A 15969-nucleotide genomic window follows, 5' to 3' on the forward strand; every position below is an offset into this window, starting at 1 on the left:
TCCAAATCGAGGATTGTCATGGTCCCAGTTATCAGGGTTGAGGACTGCCATTTGATTGATAAGGCTGTTATAAGCCTCTTTTCGGTTGGCTGCAACACTGGCCTGTGCTCTGTTTGCTGTGGTTGTGAAGAATCTTTCTTTCATATTGTCTGCCACTGCTTTGATGAACTGAGCAGAGTCAATGATGGGAGACCTGCCAACTCTTAAATCCTCTCCCTTGAATTCCATCACTTCCTCTGCCTGACTGGCATCAACTGCATGTTGTCCTGGGTAGCGATTGAAACTTTCTATGCGTTTGACATACGTCGTCATGATGTCATGGGCCTTTGGGAGTGTGGTCTTCCTGTTCTGAAGAATTTCTGACAAGTTCTTAAGTTCAGTCAGAACATCTGCCATCAGTGCAAGACTTTTCAGGAAGTTGATGCAGCACAACTTAGAAAGCAGACCTTTGAATTTGGCCCTCTCTCTGCTGTCCCTTTTATCATCCTCTGATGCCTCACGGAAATGTTGTGCCAAGACTGGATAAGACTACCAAACTGCAGAGACTGCCCTCCATGAAGAAGCTACCCAGCGAACACTGAACACTTTTCCAATCCTCCTGAGGGCGATGTCCAGGTTGTGAGCACATTCACTCAGCTGCCGCATGTTTTTTGGTGACTGGCTATATAATGAATATAGGCTGTCCATGAATGCCTGGAAGTCCTTTGTTCCCCCTGTCACATCCAGTGCCTGGTCAACAGCAAGCTCCAGTCTGTGATTAAGGCAGTGCCATAGTATGATGCCTGGGAAGTCATCCTGGAGCAACTTCCCAACACCTGACTTCACTCTTAGCATGACACTGGCCCCATCACTGCAAAATCCAATGAGGATTTATCTCAGCAACTCAACAGTAAAGCCATTTTTAAGCAAGGAACCCATAATCTGTTCCTTGATATGAGCAGCAGACATACTATCCAGCTCAACCAGGTCCAACGGAAAGGCAATGGGCTCCATGTCTCCATCAACACTAGCCTTCAGGAACACAATTAGTGTTGATTTGTGCCCAACACTGGTTGACTCATCAGCCAATACTGTGATTTTGCTCTTGGTCTCTATTATCTTTTTTAGAAGTTCCTTTTTCATCTGTGATGACACATGCTCAATTATGTCAACACAGACAGTTTTGCTATGCGAAACACGCCCCAAATCAGCAGAATTTGCATGCTGCAGGTCAATCAGAATCTCAAAGTCTGTGAAAGGCTTGTTGTTCTTGGCCACATAATAGGTTGTCATGAATACCTTGGCAGTAGACTCAAACACAGACTCCTGACTACTCGCGTTCATGTTCAGAAGAATATCTTTATTTGCTGTCTGAATAATCTTGACTGCTTCATTATGTGCTGCAGAGTTCTTGTGTTCACGGATTTTTTTGCGCAGTGATGAAAGCTGGACATCCCTTGATGGACCAGCTGGGATTATCTTTCCATCAGCCCACTGAATAGCAATATTAACACCACGGGAGGCCATGACACCCAGATCCTTCACATCATGGCATGGGGTACAGCCTAGCCTTCCATTGTGAGCATACATCCATTCATTTTTCTGTTTGAACTGTTCATATTGTTCTTCTTTCCATATAGAAGGGTATGCATTAAGGCTAGCATCACCTGAGGTAGCTTCTGAGGGACCTGCTGCCACTTCTTCTGGCTGAGTCTCCTCTTCCTCCCTCTGGGCCTCAACTGTTATAAATTAGAATAAAGATGTATAACTAAATTCAGCAGACAGTCAAAAATGTACAAGTCTCCGTCTTTCTTTGAATTTTCAGAATATTGGTTACATAAATTAAAATACTAATAAAATAAAATGTATGCCACAATGTGCAGATTAAAATAGAAGATATCAAAGCAAAATATTTAATGTTAAAATAGTATGCTGTGTACATGTTGTGTTCTGAGTAAAATAGCCATTGACTATATAGAGCAGGGGTGCCCAACCTTTTTTGAACCAAGACGGCGGCGATCGTTGACGGGGGGGGGGGGGGGGGTTATTAACTATAGTTATTTGACCACAATATTTGAACACAATTACAGTTTATTTTATTTTCAACTATATTCTTCTTCTTCTTCTTCATATTACTACTACTACTATTATTATTATTATTATTATTGTTATTGTATATGTAATATTTTTCACTCCCTTCTCTTTTTCAAGTGAGGGTGCTTAACATTCAACTGGGACCCTTATGCACCCCCGTAGAACCGGGCCTGGAGGTGGCCAAACTACTGCCCGCGGGCCACATGCGCCCCGTTGATGTGTTTAATGTGGCCCGTCCAATATTGGTATAAATGAGCCAGGGTTCCCGCGCTGATCTTAAAAAGCCTTAAAGTCTAAAATACAACGATCCAATTTTTATTTATGTTATCCCCCACTGTCCACACGCCGCGCGCGCCGCGAAAAGTCCCTTCCTCCCTGGTCGTCGCAGCTGCGCGTGGACGTCACCCCGCGCGCGGGAGAATGAGATTAAAACAACCCTCAGCCCGACATGAATCAAGACGGAACCAAACAATGCCCCCCGGCCCGGCTGTCACATTGATACATCATTGTGGCCCCTGAACCAAAAAGTTTGGCCACCCCTGTTGTAGGACATTAACGATAAAACAGAATATTGTTGTTCTACTTTTAGACATCTCGAGATCGACTGGGGATTGCCTGGTTGGGCACCCCATATAGAGATATACAGTTTGCTAGTTAGCTAACTTATTATATTCATCATGGCCATGTTCATGTCCATTCTCTGGGCTAAATAAGCATCATCACCTGTGTCATCTGTGGGCGTTGTTTTTCAAATTTTAAGCACATTCTGAGTTTCTTCATCTCTCTCCTTTCTCTTAAACATCTGAAGAGTCGTCGTTTGCATTTTTGCTTTAATTACCACGTAGCCTAATTTTCTAGCTGTCATTCAGTCACTCCATTCTTTTCTCCTCCCGCTATTCTGATCAAGTGGGAAAAAGCTAATTATAATGAAGCCAGCTGCAATGGATCATTGATCCATCAGGGGGTGCAGTGGGGTTCCACACTGGAGCTCATGTGAAATAAAGTCAGATACAGTACGCTGGATGTACAGCGGAACTTTGTTAAGATCCATATGTCACGGATATCATACTCTGTGCTAAATAAGAGACATGTAATCCTTTACAAAACATCACCATGTTGTTATTTAACAAAATAATGTTGTTTAGTCGAAAAAAACGAACGGGAGGAAATGCAGCCCAGCTCTCGATTTTTAATCCTAATTTAATCATCATCTTCACCACGATCATTTATGTTTATGTTCGCCAAATTGACATGAAATCCCTGACACATATGAATATACTGTATTCAACTTAATTAAAACGTTATTAACGTGCCTAAACTCAGTAATTTACTAAAAATATTTATATTTTAATGGAGCCTCGTCGGCAGATCAGGATCCCAAAGCGTAGCGGTGGGATCCTGATCTGCATGACTTGTGTTATTTTCCCCATAAAGAACAAGTCGCTGCAAATTATCCCGCTTATTACACGGCCACATTCTCAACAAAGTAACGACATGACTCCCAATATTAATTTAAATGCTTTTATGGATTTAGAACATGTTTTTATTGATTTAAAAAATAGTTGTATGTATTGATTTAAAAAATATTTGTATGTATTGATTTAAATTGACATGCATCCGCTAAGAAAAATAGTCTGTTGTTACCGTTTTTTAAACAGTGTGAATGAAACGGCAGCTCTCTCTCCCCTCCCCCCCTGATCTTTCTTCTCCAGCAGCTAAATTAACTGTAGGTTACTCTGAGTGACCATAGACTGTATGTGACAAGTTAGTGACGTAACAACACCATAAAAGCTGGTGAGTTGAAAGCAATACGGGAGGTAAAAATAACTACAATAATTGTGATGTATTTATTGTGAGTTTTATGTTTTTAGGTATAAAATGTTATGTAATTCAGGGTTATAGTTCACCCTTCTCTAAAAGCCTTCAACAATGACAATATTCATTGTAATTTAATAAATCCTTCCAACACACATTGTAAAAAATAGCCTACTGTAAGTTAAGAAATCATTCCAATATGTAGTACATCTTCTGATGTAACAACAATAACATTATAAATAGTAACATAGCTGAACATGGTATTGCACATTTAGCTTTGAGTATTACTGACCTGAGATGTTTTTATTACATGAATTAAGGTGACTGAGGCTTTGGGATGCAAACTCATCTGTATGAAAAAGGTGACAAGGATCTGAGCCCCCGGCTCCCCCACCCCACGGAATATCGGCTTTAAAATGAGGAATAACAGAGGATTTCAGCAGTCAGAACAACTAAAGCAGCAGTGTTAATAATAACAGAAACGCCAAAGAGTCACATCTAATAGAAAAATATATAAAAGCATTTATTTTAATTGTGTAGCAGTCAGTTTATAATTTTGGCAGCACTGTTGAGCATTTTGAAAATCTATTTTCATGCCTCTGTGCAAGGCTTAGTCTTTCTATCTTTATAGCCACATGGTGTAAAGTAACTAAGTTCATAAACTCAACAAGTACTAGGCCTATACTTGGGCACAATTTTGAGATACTTGTACTTTATTTAAGTATTTCAATGTTTTGCTACTTTGTTCTTCTATTCCACTACAATTCAGAGGTACATGGTGTACTTCTACTCCCCTACATGTATTTAATACCTTTAGTTACTTTACAGATGTGGATGAATGATGTGAAATAAAATCAAGTGTTAAATCAGACTTTAGTTCCACCTGGAGTAAATCCACAAGCTACCCTGCAGTATACAAAGTCATTCAAACTAGCTGCACCTTTACCAGCTTTGAGACCACTTTCATGATCAATCATTATAAAACCAACCCAGTCTCACGGCATTTTGTGTTCACCAACACCATTTTTAATCTCTTTATTCGTGTTCACCAACACGATTTTCCCCTTTTTTTCGTGTTGCACAGCACGATTTTAAAAGCAATGTATTTCTATTGGTAGTCTTTCCCCTTTTTTTCCGTGCTGCACAGCACGATTTTAAAAGCAATGTATTTCTGTTGGTAGTCTCACGGCATTACGTGTTATAGGAAGACCGGAAGCTGTGTGGTTCATAAAAACATGTTCTTACTCAATATCAAGCCACGATTATTGCTTTTATTTAAAATCGTATCATTTCGGACTTTTGTTGCTGTCTGTGAGGAAAATAAATGGGGCTCATTTTTCCTTCTAATTTGTTATTCTTTTCAAAATAACACACTGTTATTTAGTCAACAATAACACACAATTATCCTTGTTTTTATTTATTTATTTAATTCTATAATCTCGGGCTTTTTTGCCGTTCTTCAGGAACTGAATATCAAAATAAAAATAACCAGAAACAGACGTAGGCCTATAAGGGACATTTCGAGCTTCATCGAGTTTAGGATGGCCGAAGACACTAATAATACACATAATCCCCAGCTATCGTTTAGGACTACAGTCCCCGTGATTAAACTTCAAATCGGGATTGGATGTTGGAGTGGCAGTGCGCCAAGGTTACGGAATCGAAACTGGATCGAACGCCGCCCCCCCCCAACAATTAGAAGTTGCCAGCATTAAACACCTATTATTAACCAATTAAAATGGACCGATTAAACATCTCTCTGACACAGTTTAAACGCATTTCAAGTGGAAGAATTGTTTGTGTCTCCTCTTCGTGTCTCGGGAAGCTGGAAGCTGTATTATTTTCAAAAAAAAAATATATATATTTTTTAACCATAACGGGTACTTTACACAACATTGAGTCAAACTTATCCTTGTTTTAATCCTTGTTTTATTTATGTTCAATTGTTGTTGTCGGTTAATTTTCCATTTTATTTATTTGGTTTAAGATATCATTATTTTTTATTTATTATCATGTTAGATGTTTAAACTTTTCTGCATTTTATAAGATAAGATAAGATAAGATAAGATAAGACTTTATTTATCCCGAAGGAAATTGTTGTGCCAGAGTAACAAAATACAATAAACACAATAAACACAGCAGCAAAAAGAGCAAGTAAACATCCACAGACAACATGAAACGTAGAAACATAGAAAGTCACACAATCAATGCAATTATTATTAGCAGTATTTAGTAGTTATAGTGCAAAAATTAAAACATAGTGGCAGTTACGTAATTGCACGTTATCATAGTATTATTAATAATACTAATAATAATAATATGATATAATATTGCACATAGTTATATACAGTGTTGAAAGTGTGCCGGTCCTACCCGGTCCTTAGTACCGGTAAGAGATTTCCAGGCGGTCCGGAGGACCGGGAAGAATTGATAGCTCCACCCGTGGAATTTATACTACGAAGGGCAGATATTTTGGTTTGGATTACTGGTCTGGGGGAAGCTCGCGAGTGTGTGTGTGTGTGTGTGTTTGTATACGTGTGTGTGTATGTGTATTTTTGCATTTGTGCGTATTGTGTTTGTGTCCCGGGGAAAACACTAACGAGAAACACCGGCTGCTGTTATGCCTGCTGTGACCTCAAGTTACTCCGTTCTCCGCTTGTAATTATGCCGTTACAAGCTTCTAAGTTGTATTTATCATCTGAATTTGCCGAAACAAGTTTCATATTCTGAAAGCCAAGACTTTGTTTATTTAAAATCAAACAAAACACCCGAACCCCGAAAAACTATTTTTTTACGCAAATCCACGTTTATTTTGAAATGAGCCGTTGCGACTTCCGACTGATTTCGATAGAGCGGGTCACATATATCCATAGCATGCAAGTTGTTTTACAGTAATAGAATATAATAATTATCTTTGTGCTTAAACACTAATCAAAAGGGTACAACGTTGGTCTCCCACCAAATGCGCTGTCATCAGATCAAATTAAGGGCCCTTAAGGCAGTCAGCACCAAACATATATCCAGTCTACTCAACTACCCTGAATTGCAGGTTAGTTTTTGTTTTTAATCTCCGGGGCGGGGGGGCATGCAGATCCACCATCCCCCCTGGCTATTTTTTAGAACTTGACCATTGGTTATAATTACATACATCCCATTAATTTATTAGATTAAATAACAATAATCTCATCAATCAAAGATCAACATTTTTAAGTGCCTTGAGCACCGACTGTTCCCGCTGCTAGAAACGGCTGATATTAAGACACTTCAGTCACAGAACGAAATGCATTGTGGGACATGTAGTTTATGGGCACCATAGTTCAATAAAATAAACTAAATATATTCCTTTCTTTTCTATAAAATATTTTCTAAAAAGCAGAAATACAAATTTGTCTCCATTTCAAGAGTGGAACATAGCATTTGTACACAATATAAATGCTATTTCTGAACACAGTTAGCATTTTACTCGTTCAATGGCGCGAGGCACCCCCTCTGTATCTGGGCAGGTTTAGCGTGAGCTGAACCAGAAAAACGTTGCAAGGATAGAATCACTTTAACACTTGCTCGGCCTTAACAAAAAAAAATCTTCAAGTCCCCTATAGTTATCCACAGCAATTTAGCAATTTAGCTTAAATATTTAGCCGAACAGAGCCGGGACACGGCTAATTACTGGAACGAACAAACAAAACCTCTCTAAATTAAGCTACAAATATAGGCAGTTACCATTTAAACCTTTTTAAAAATTCATAAGCGTCATACATAAGAGTAAGAATACTTGAAACTTATTTATTTAATAAAAGTTTAGATAATCATAATCCTGTAAAGTTAGTTTGGTTAACCGACATTTTCATAACACTGCCCTGAAATAAAATCTCTTTTATAAACATTCAAACACCAGTTAGGTGTGGATTTAACTCCATTTAGCTACTTTTCGTTTTGCCTGAAACCATTAAATATGCAACCACTCACCTGACTTTGCCTGTCCGTCAGTGGTTCATCAGCCGAAATCACTGTCATATCGCTTCACAAAAACGTATTCATCCGCCGCTTAGCTTTTCGTAGTCATCAATCTGTCCGGTGGAAGTTCTTCTTTTGATCATGGCGAATCAAACTCTGTGGTTCACTTGCTGTATATCGTAAAAAAACAAAAAAACTCATGTCCCTGTTAAATGCATTCAATTAATGAAAACAACTATGAGACCGGGACTATTTTCACCGGGCAGGAATATGTCAACACTACTGCCATGTTAAGAGGCCATGGAAAGTTTCAGAACATTATTACACATCACAACTCACTTTTCAGTCAAATTGACTTCATAGAATGTAGAGCTCATTGAACTGGCTTACAGAGCTGAGTTGAAATAATAACAAATTATGAAATGAAGTAGAAATTGCATAAATTGATATGTTAAGTGAAAGTAACTTAAAGACAAACGTTTCAATAACTTAATGATCAAATCCTTTTTTACAGCGGCTCCATAATATAACTGGCAAAAATGTAAGAATTTAATGCATCGGCCTACAGTGGGAAAATGGTTTAATCTGTTGGAATAGAGTATAAATATCAAATATCACTACTTTTCTTCTAAATGAAATGCTGACATTACAAAATGCATGGTTTAATGTAATGTAAACATTTACATTATTATTATGATTATTTAATATATAAAGACTATATTTTCAAATGCTCTTCAAAGCAGTTTCTGTCAACTACGAAAGGCAACATCATTTCTGTATTTGTGAATGAAGCGCCATCTCCTGGTTAAAACCTGAAATTGAAAATCTGGCAAAGCCTTCTTGGAAAATAGTCGGAGGGCTTAGCATTCCTCTATACTGGTTTTAGGCAGGTCGTAGGCAGGAAGCTGTAAACTGGAGTCTGAAATGAAGTGCTACATCTGTACTAATTGAACTTTGATATCACACTTAACATTATTTTGAAGTTGAATTTAATCAACATCATTTGGATTATATCATTTGACTTTAGTAATCATACATGGTTATATGGAAGAATTTTAGTTTTGTGTCATGCCAATAACTATATGTGATACATGTGATGTTTTTGTTTTGTTCATAATGTAGCAACGATGCCAGGTGGATCCACAAAAAGACAGTGCCCCCATTGTTTGGAAAAATCAAACTGCGCAAATCGTAGATGCACAAAGGTAAATATAACTATATATATATATATATATATATATATATGTCTACTAAAGTATTCATAATACAGTCTATTATACTGTCTCTCGGACAAAGCCATTTTCATACATAAATGGCAGTTAGTTTTGCCTATAAATATCTCATTGTTTTCTGCAAAACCCAATACAATAAAAGTGGCGAACAAAGTGGTGACTTTTTTCTAACAAAAGCCGGAAAGAGTTTTGTCACTCCACAAATGTGCATCACAGTATAGGTGTTTTTTAGAACATTACATTTACTGCATGTGCCTGTTCCATTGAAAAGTTTGACTGTTGGTTCTTTCAAAAAGCAATATTTTGATTTAAAAAAAATGAATAATATTTTATTATGATTATATATGAGGCCATATAATGGACATTCATAGTGTCAATTAAAATATGAATTGCTACAAATAGTTAGATAAAGTGAATGTGGCCCCTCTGTATACTGTTAATTAGATATCCTAACTTGGTTAGCCTGCTGAATAAATGATCCGGAACATTTACTCGGTAGCATATTTTGTCAGTCTGTACAATCAGTTGAATTTAATTGATTTTCCGATTCATTTTTTTTGGGAAGTATTATATTATAATATATATGGTTAAAAGAAAGAAATAAGCGATACTTTGTTTCCCAACTGTTTATAACTGTCTTTCTATCAGAAAAAGTAAGTATGTCCTTCCTACTCCCTCTTTCCCTCTCACTTCCTCAGTGTGGGAAGATGTTGGAGCTGAAATCAAGGCACACGGCCCGTATGAAGGATTTCTGGCAGAAAGCAAAAGACTGGGCCCAAAAAGTACACCGGTTGAGAAATCAATCGAAGATATTCGATAATTCTGCCCTGGTGGTAATAAACATTTTATTTTATTTTGGTCAGCCATTGAAGGTTACTGTCCCACAACATTAGAGAAATATTAATTGAATCTATATTGTACAGGGAAGGAACAACTTTTGAAATGTCATTCAATTATGTATCAAGATTTCATCAACCCAAATGCATTTGCAATATTTCAATAATTAGCTAGTATAAATATAAAAAACGATACATTGACTTTAGCCCTGTCAACATTGTTTGCCATTCATCCCCACCCCCCAAAGCAATTTTAGACTAAATGTTCTGACTCACCAACCAACATGAAAGAACTAGTAGCGACGTATGGTATCCTCACGTTGCCTACGTTTAAGCCAGAAGGTCAAACACCACACAGATTAAAACCTACTGCCAACTCTCACTTACACTCTGCACCTGCATAAGAAGATTTTACTCTCCATAACAGTAGTAGGCAGAAGTATTTCTTCCTCATTTCAAAAGGGACAACAAAATACATAAGGCTCTAGATACAATCTTTAAAACATTTTCACAACACTCTCCACTCAGCTTCATGTTGGGAATATCTGAGTAATAGAATGACCAGATGAGATAAGAAATTAAAAGACTTTGTGTGAGCCTTTGGACTGTAGTAGTTAGTTTTCCTCAAGTCCGTTTTTCTTCTTGTGCACAGATTTCCTTAAGCTAGCTTATTTTGCAGACAGCTCTGCTGCCAATTCAACATGTTGAATCATCAGCAAAGGTTGTTGGGAATGGCAAAAAATGCCAATGATGCGGGACACACCACAAAAACATGGCCGACGGCCAATGCGGCGTGGTTAAGAGGTGTCTCCTTTGGTTCACTTGTAATGTGGTAGAGTGAATATAACTTCATGGCAGATGCTAATGAATGGCAAAACAGAAAAGGAACACAATTGTCTCTTTAGAAAATAGTAGTGGTGTTGCTCTGATGGTTCTCACTGATTAAGACACACTATAGAGAGTGGACTGCCAACTCTCTTTTTTTAAAGTCTTGCCTTTTTAACACTGCCTGGAAAATCTATCTCTGTCTGTATCTATTTGTTTGATGTTTGTCTATATGTTTTTCTTTGTTTTTAAGGTCGAAAAACTGAAGGCCCTTGGGTACTTTCCTCTCCTCTTCTGGGGGAAGTACCACAATAAAAATAAGAAGTGGATGGCCCAGCTCCAGTGCCCCTTCGAGCTGCCACTGGTAGCCCATGCGGTCCTGGAAAAAATGGTTTGCCTTTTTGAAGGCTTTTTAGAAGGTAGTTCACAGCACATTCATGATTCTTTATTAAGTTTAATCCTGTATTGTGTACCTATCCAGATGGATCAGATAGAAATGTCAGTCAGATAATATTTTAGATAAATTGGTTTTGGGCAATTCATTTATTCCTTTTTCTTTGTTAAACTTTAATATATTTTGGTTAATCATATTTTCAACCTTGCACTACATCTTTAATGTCTTGTTTGTCTGCTTTGTTTAACTTCAAAGCATGGGATCCTGAGACAGAGGGTCTAGGGCAGCATGAAAGGACTGGAGAAGAAGATGACCAGACAGAACAGGGGGAGGGAGGTGAAATGGATGAGACTGAGGGAACTACTGAGATGCAGGAAATGGAGACAGAAGGGGACATAGAGACACAGACAGACAGATTAGCGAGTGAAGGACTGGAGAGAGGAGAGCTGGAGGGACAGAAAGACTCAGAGGAAGAGTTTGGACCGGTGGTGGCAGGAGAGATGGAGGCAGGCAAGGAGAAAGAACAGGTGGTGGAAGTGGAGAAAGAAGAGTTTGAGGCAGAGAAAAAAGCAATCGACAGGTAGGTATCAATATAGAATATATGATGTAGAACAATGAGGGAAATCTTGACTCTATACAATATGAGATACAGAACGGTTAAAAAAAAGTGCCAGTGTAAAAAAAAAAGTAGCACCACCAACTGGCCTCTAAGCCAGAAGATTTTTCACTCTTTGCTTTTCCAACTTTTTCTTAAAATGTAAGTGTTCTCGCAAGTACAGTGCAAAGCACACACCACATGACTATTGCAATTAACACTTGTTTTTTGTTTCTCTTTATAGAAAGAGAGCTGTTAAAATATCAGCAAAAAAGAAGCGAGGCAAGAAAAAACAAAACAAGGAGGAAGGTATAAAAAGAAATACAGGCATTACAGATCCGTAATAAAAAAATATATACAACTTTTGACATAATAGTAGTTCTTTTGATTCCTAAAAAAAGCTTTGTGGCACATGGAGATAATCTTTGGTTCACTATGTGGTCATTTGTGGTACCCAAGAGGTGCATTATGTCATATAAAGTATGGGAAAATTATGACATGCATTTGTTTGAGGCCTTACAAATGGTATTTTTCAATTTGAAAACCCAATTTAAAAGTTTGCAAGACCATACATGATATCAAGTTTTGGATTTATGGACAATTTAATTTCATGTTTCTTTACAGTGTGTGAATATCACAGCAAACTGGACGCGTTTCCAGTGCAATCTGTGTCAAAGACACGTGAAAGTAACGTTAGTAGCTATATTGTTTGCATGAAGTACACAACAAGTAACCTTCAACCTTCAACACAACAAACATAATAGTTTTCAAATTGTTGAATTTTGTCAGAAATTCAACAATTACATGTTGAGCTGTTCTCTGGGAGGTCTTACATTAATCCAAACATTTACCATTTTAAAATCCTGGGGGATGAAATGCAATGAAGTATTGAATTATAAATTAAAATAATTAATATTTAGTTTTTGTCCTCTCTTCTGTTTCAAAGGGCTGTAAAGAAGTGCTGGTCCATTGGCTGCCCTGCCCTGCATGGTAAGTTCAGATTTCTTGTTTGACTCAATTGTCAATAAATTGACAGTTTGGCCTAATTAATAATGGAGTGTAACGGGTACACCTGTATGTTTGTATACCTTATGTATGCCATGTGATCTTAGTAGTGTATCTGTGACTCTGGTTGTTCTATATGTATACCTGTGTTTATGTGTATTCTCTCGACTGCCCAAGGCAAATCTCTCCCAAGGGAGACAATAAATCTCTATCTATCTGTTTAAGAAGTCAGTTTTGCCATGAATTGTGAGTTATTTAAGCTCATGTAATAAGCACCTGCACCATTTTAAGTTCAGAAATCCGAGAAATCAGGGTTGCTTTGTAATTATAGACTGAGAGAACTTAAACAGGACATAGTCTGTTAATTTCCAGGTTAATTAGTATTGCGTTTTTCCTGCTTAAATGTTCAAAAAGCTCTTTATTGTTCTCATACTGCCTGTGCAGCTGCACCTCTTTTCACCCTCTGTCTGAAACCAGAGCCAACCGCTTGGATACGTCCCGCCCCTTAGTCTATTACGTTTAATGTAAGAATTAGTTTCAGTCAGGTGTGTTGGAGAGAAACTCTGGGGGAACTTTTTCTATTAAGCTTTTGCAGTCCCTTTACATTCACAATTACGTAATCAACACACTACTGAAAATGGAAAACCCCAAAAAGCACTATTGGGCCCTTTTTAATATGTGGCATTGGTGATAGCCTAAAGAGAGATGTAGCTTTGTCAACACCTAAATCTACTGTTAAGTGGGTTTTTACGAATAATAGTTACGAAGACTTAAATGGCATGCTAAATTGTGACCAGCTTGAATGTCAACAATGTCCAATATGCAGTTATGGTCATCATTATTTTTGAAGGAATCAGGTGAAATGCTTATCATAGAATTAAAATAATGCAGTATGGTTTGGGGTAAACAACATTTAAAACACTGCTGTCCCACAGACAACATTAAAAAAAAAACACGCTGAATACGTTTCGGTGGTTGGAAGCTTAGCAGCATAAGGATCACCCTCAGTTTCCTTGGAAAGTCGGAACAAGATTAGGCACTAAAGGCCCGACCGACAGGCCTAGCATCCAGGATTTGAAAACAGACCGTTATGTGTATGGCCCTTCTTAGGGTTGAGAAGACATTTGAAAGGATTTTGTATACTCAACATATTTCAGAAATTGAAAAAAAATGTCTAACTGTTTTTTTTTTGCCTTGGTTTTTTTTCAGCAAAAAGACCTGGCCACCATCCTGGGAACCGCACATGAATATAAACATGACAGTGTCCTAAATGTTCGTTGTTGTGTTGTAAATTATGAAGTTCTGTTGACGAACTAGTTCATTTAAAAAATCTCATAAATAAATCATATATAAATATATTTGAAATCAAAATAAAAGTATTTGTTTATAAACATCTGTTTCATCATTTACAGTGTTAGCAAGGCACTCACCATATTGTTCAATAAAGTCGTGATTGATACAAGTTATGATTGATACAACTAGTAAATCTGTCAGATTTGACCCGAAGACAACAACCCAACTTTGTAGGCTGTTTTTTTTCCTCATTGCTATTGATATCAATTAAGAAATTAACTTATAGGGACAACCATAGCTGGTCAGGGTCAGGAACTTTCCGAAAACGACCGATCTTATAGGACAAAGTTTATTGCTCACCTCTGTCCGGCAGAAGCCTCTTTCAGGTGTAGATTCTGAGACCATTTGGGACTCCAGCCTCAAGTATTTTGAATAATTGATTGTTTGATGGTAGGAGATCTTTAAGGTATAAAAACATTTTATGCCTTCAGATGTGGGCTTTATACCTTTTCTAACTACAAAATACACAAAAATATACACTGAGGGTCAGGATTAGATAACACTGCTGTATTCAACCCGGTATCAGGGCAAGACATGAACATATGACGATTTACCATGCTGGGAGACGTGAAGATGTCACGATTTCGTCCCTTCAAACGTGACAGTTACAAGGTGTTGTGAACATGGAGAACCAGTGGAGAAATACCCGGAAGTGCCAAGCAAAAAAATAGTACTTTATTCCGAGTGTGCTTGCTTTTCTCTTTGGAAGTCATCACTGTTGGGGAAATATTTTCCAAGGTCCATAACTTTGACCCAGTTTATCAGTTCAAACTGTCCTGACTGAGCACACGCACCTGTAACCTTGGCTGCTGTGCTCTCAGTGTTCTGTCTCCATGTTCCTGCCTGTTGGATCAGCTGATAGAGGAGTTATTATTATATCTTGTTATGCACAATGTTGATTATTCTCTCTGAACTAGCTAAATACATGGGTCTAGGGTATAGTTCTTCAGAATTGACGTGGCAACTCTACCGTGAAGTCAGAACCTCTGGCTGCTGTGACATGTGATGTGAATTCTCCGGACGATACTCCTAAATAAACCATCAGTGTTTGACATCAAAGCTCCTGCTCTCCTAATGTCTCTCTGAGTCCTGACTCTCCATTGCTACAGAGGTTTCCATTACAATCACATAAATGCATTGTAATACACGGTTCGGCTGCATTAAATATTACACATCTGCCATAGTTCTTTATTTATAGAGCCCTGACGAGAAGACTTCTGGACAAACTGAATAACTGCAGCCGAAACTGAATACGTGACGTGGATCTTAAATATATCAACAATTAAACAACATCTTACATTTATTCTCACAAAATACGTCTCCTTACAGTGTAAATACTAATTCGGCTGAATTTTATATTTGATATATATTTGGTAGATAGGCTTTATTTACCCCATAATGGTGCACAGCTAGATAGATATAAAAGGACACCTAGTGGTTAAAGCACGCTATTGAATATTTTAGGGGGAAAGTAGAAATGATAGAAATATAGAAAGAATAGAAAAAATCAAGAAGATGCTGTAAATGATCTCTACAATAAAACTGTTTAGTGCCGGATGTACACAGATATTAATAGGAGGATGTGCAAAACAGACAAACTAATAAGGCACTATATGTATTTTACTCTTATAAAATGTAGGTAGATAGTATAATGAATGTGCAGAATATGATAGTTTATTGTTGAGGAACCTGCAACCCAAGCTTTTCATTCATTGCATAACGTTTTTTATGTAGTTGTGTATATGATACTGTATGTCAATAAACCGAAATCCTGAAAGGGATGTGCAAAATAGCCATTATATACAGTCTTTAATTAACTATTAGTAGAGAATAACAAGTAATGAATATACTTTATAGGGATCTGCAGATAAATGTTTAGTCTTTTCA

The 15969-nt window shown here is 37.5% G+C and overlaps 1 protein-coding gene across 3 annotated transcripts; it reads left to right on the top strand.

Moving 5' to 3' along the window:
- Window positions 1–8884: 8884 nt before the first annotated feature.
- On the top strand, window positions 8885–14344 carry LOC307020393 (uncharacterized protein). Of its 3 annotated transcripts, XM_079651720.1 has the most exons (6): window positions 8885–9047; window positions 9773–9907; window positions 10989–11154; window positions 11385–11709; window positions 12671–12714; window positions 13939–14344. In XM_079651720.1, the coding sequence occupies exons 1-6, from the start codon at window positions 8970–8972 to the stop codon at window positions 13974–13976; spliced, it is 786 nt and encodes a 261-aa protein (XP_079507846.1). In that variant the 5' UTR covers window positions 8885–8969; the 3' UTR covers window positions 13977–14344. The 3 variants fall into 3 exon arrangements, 2 of the variants coding, with proteins under 2 accessions (XP_079507846.1, XP_079507847.1); XR_013802862.1 differs by lacking the exons at window positions 12671–12714; window positions 13939–14344 and adding an exon at window positions 11969–12029 and having other exon boundaries at window positions 11385–11886; XM_079651721.1 differs by lacking the exons at window positions 12671–12714; window positions 13939–14344 and adding an exon at window positions 12349–12405.
- The last annotated feature ends 1625 nt before the right edge of the window (window positions 14345–15969 follow it).

The sequence above is a fragment of the Notothenia rossii genome (assembly GCF_949606895.1).
Source record: "Notothenia rossii genome assembly, chromosome: 1".
Lineage (NCBI taxonomy): Eukaryota > Metazoa > Chordata > Actinopteri > Perciformes > Nototheniidae > Notothenia > Notothenia rossii.

Bases quoted from the DNA above. Each gene is read 5' to 3' on its own strand.
- LOC307020393 (XM_079651720.1), top strand. From the start codon at position 8,970: ATGCCAGGTGGATCCACAAAAAGACAGTGCCCCCATTGTTTGGAAAAA. The intron at 9,048-9,772 runs GTAAATATAACT...TCACTTCCTCAG, and splicing joins CAAATCGTAGATGCACAAAG to TGTGGGAAGATGTTGGAGCT. The intron at 11,710-12,670 runs GTAGGTATCAAT...TCTGTTTCAAAG, and splicing joins GAGAAAAAAGCAATCGACAG to GGCTGTAAAGAAGTGCTGGT.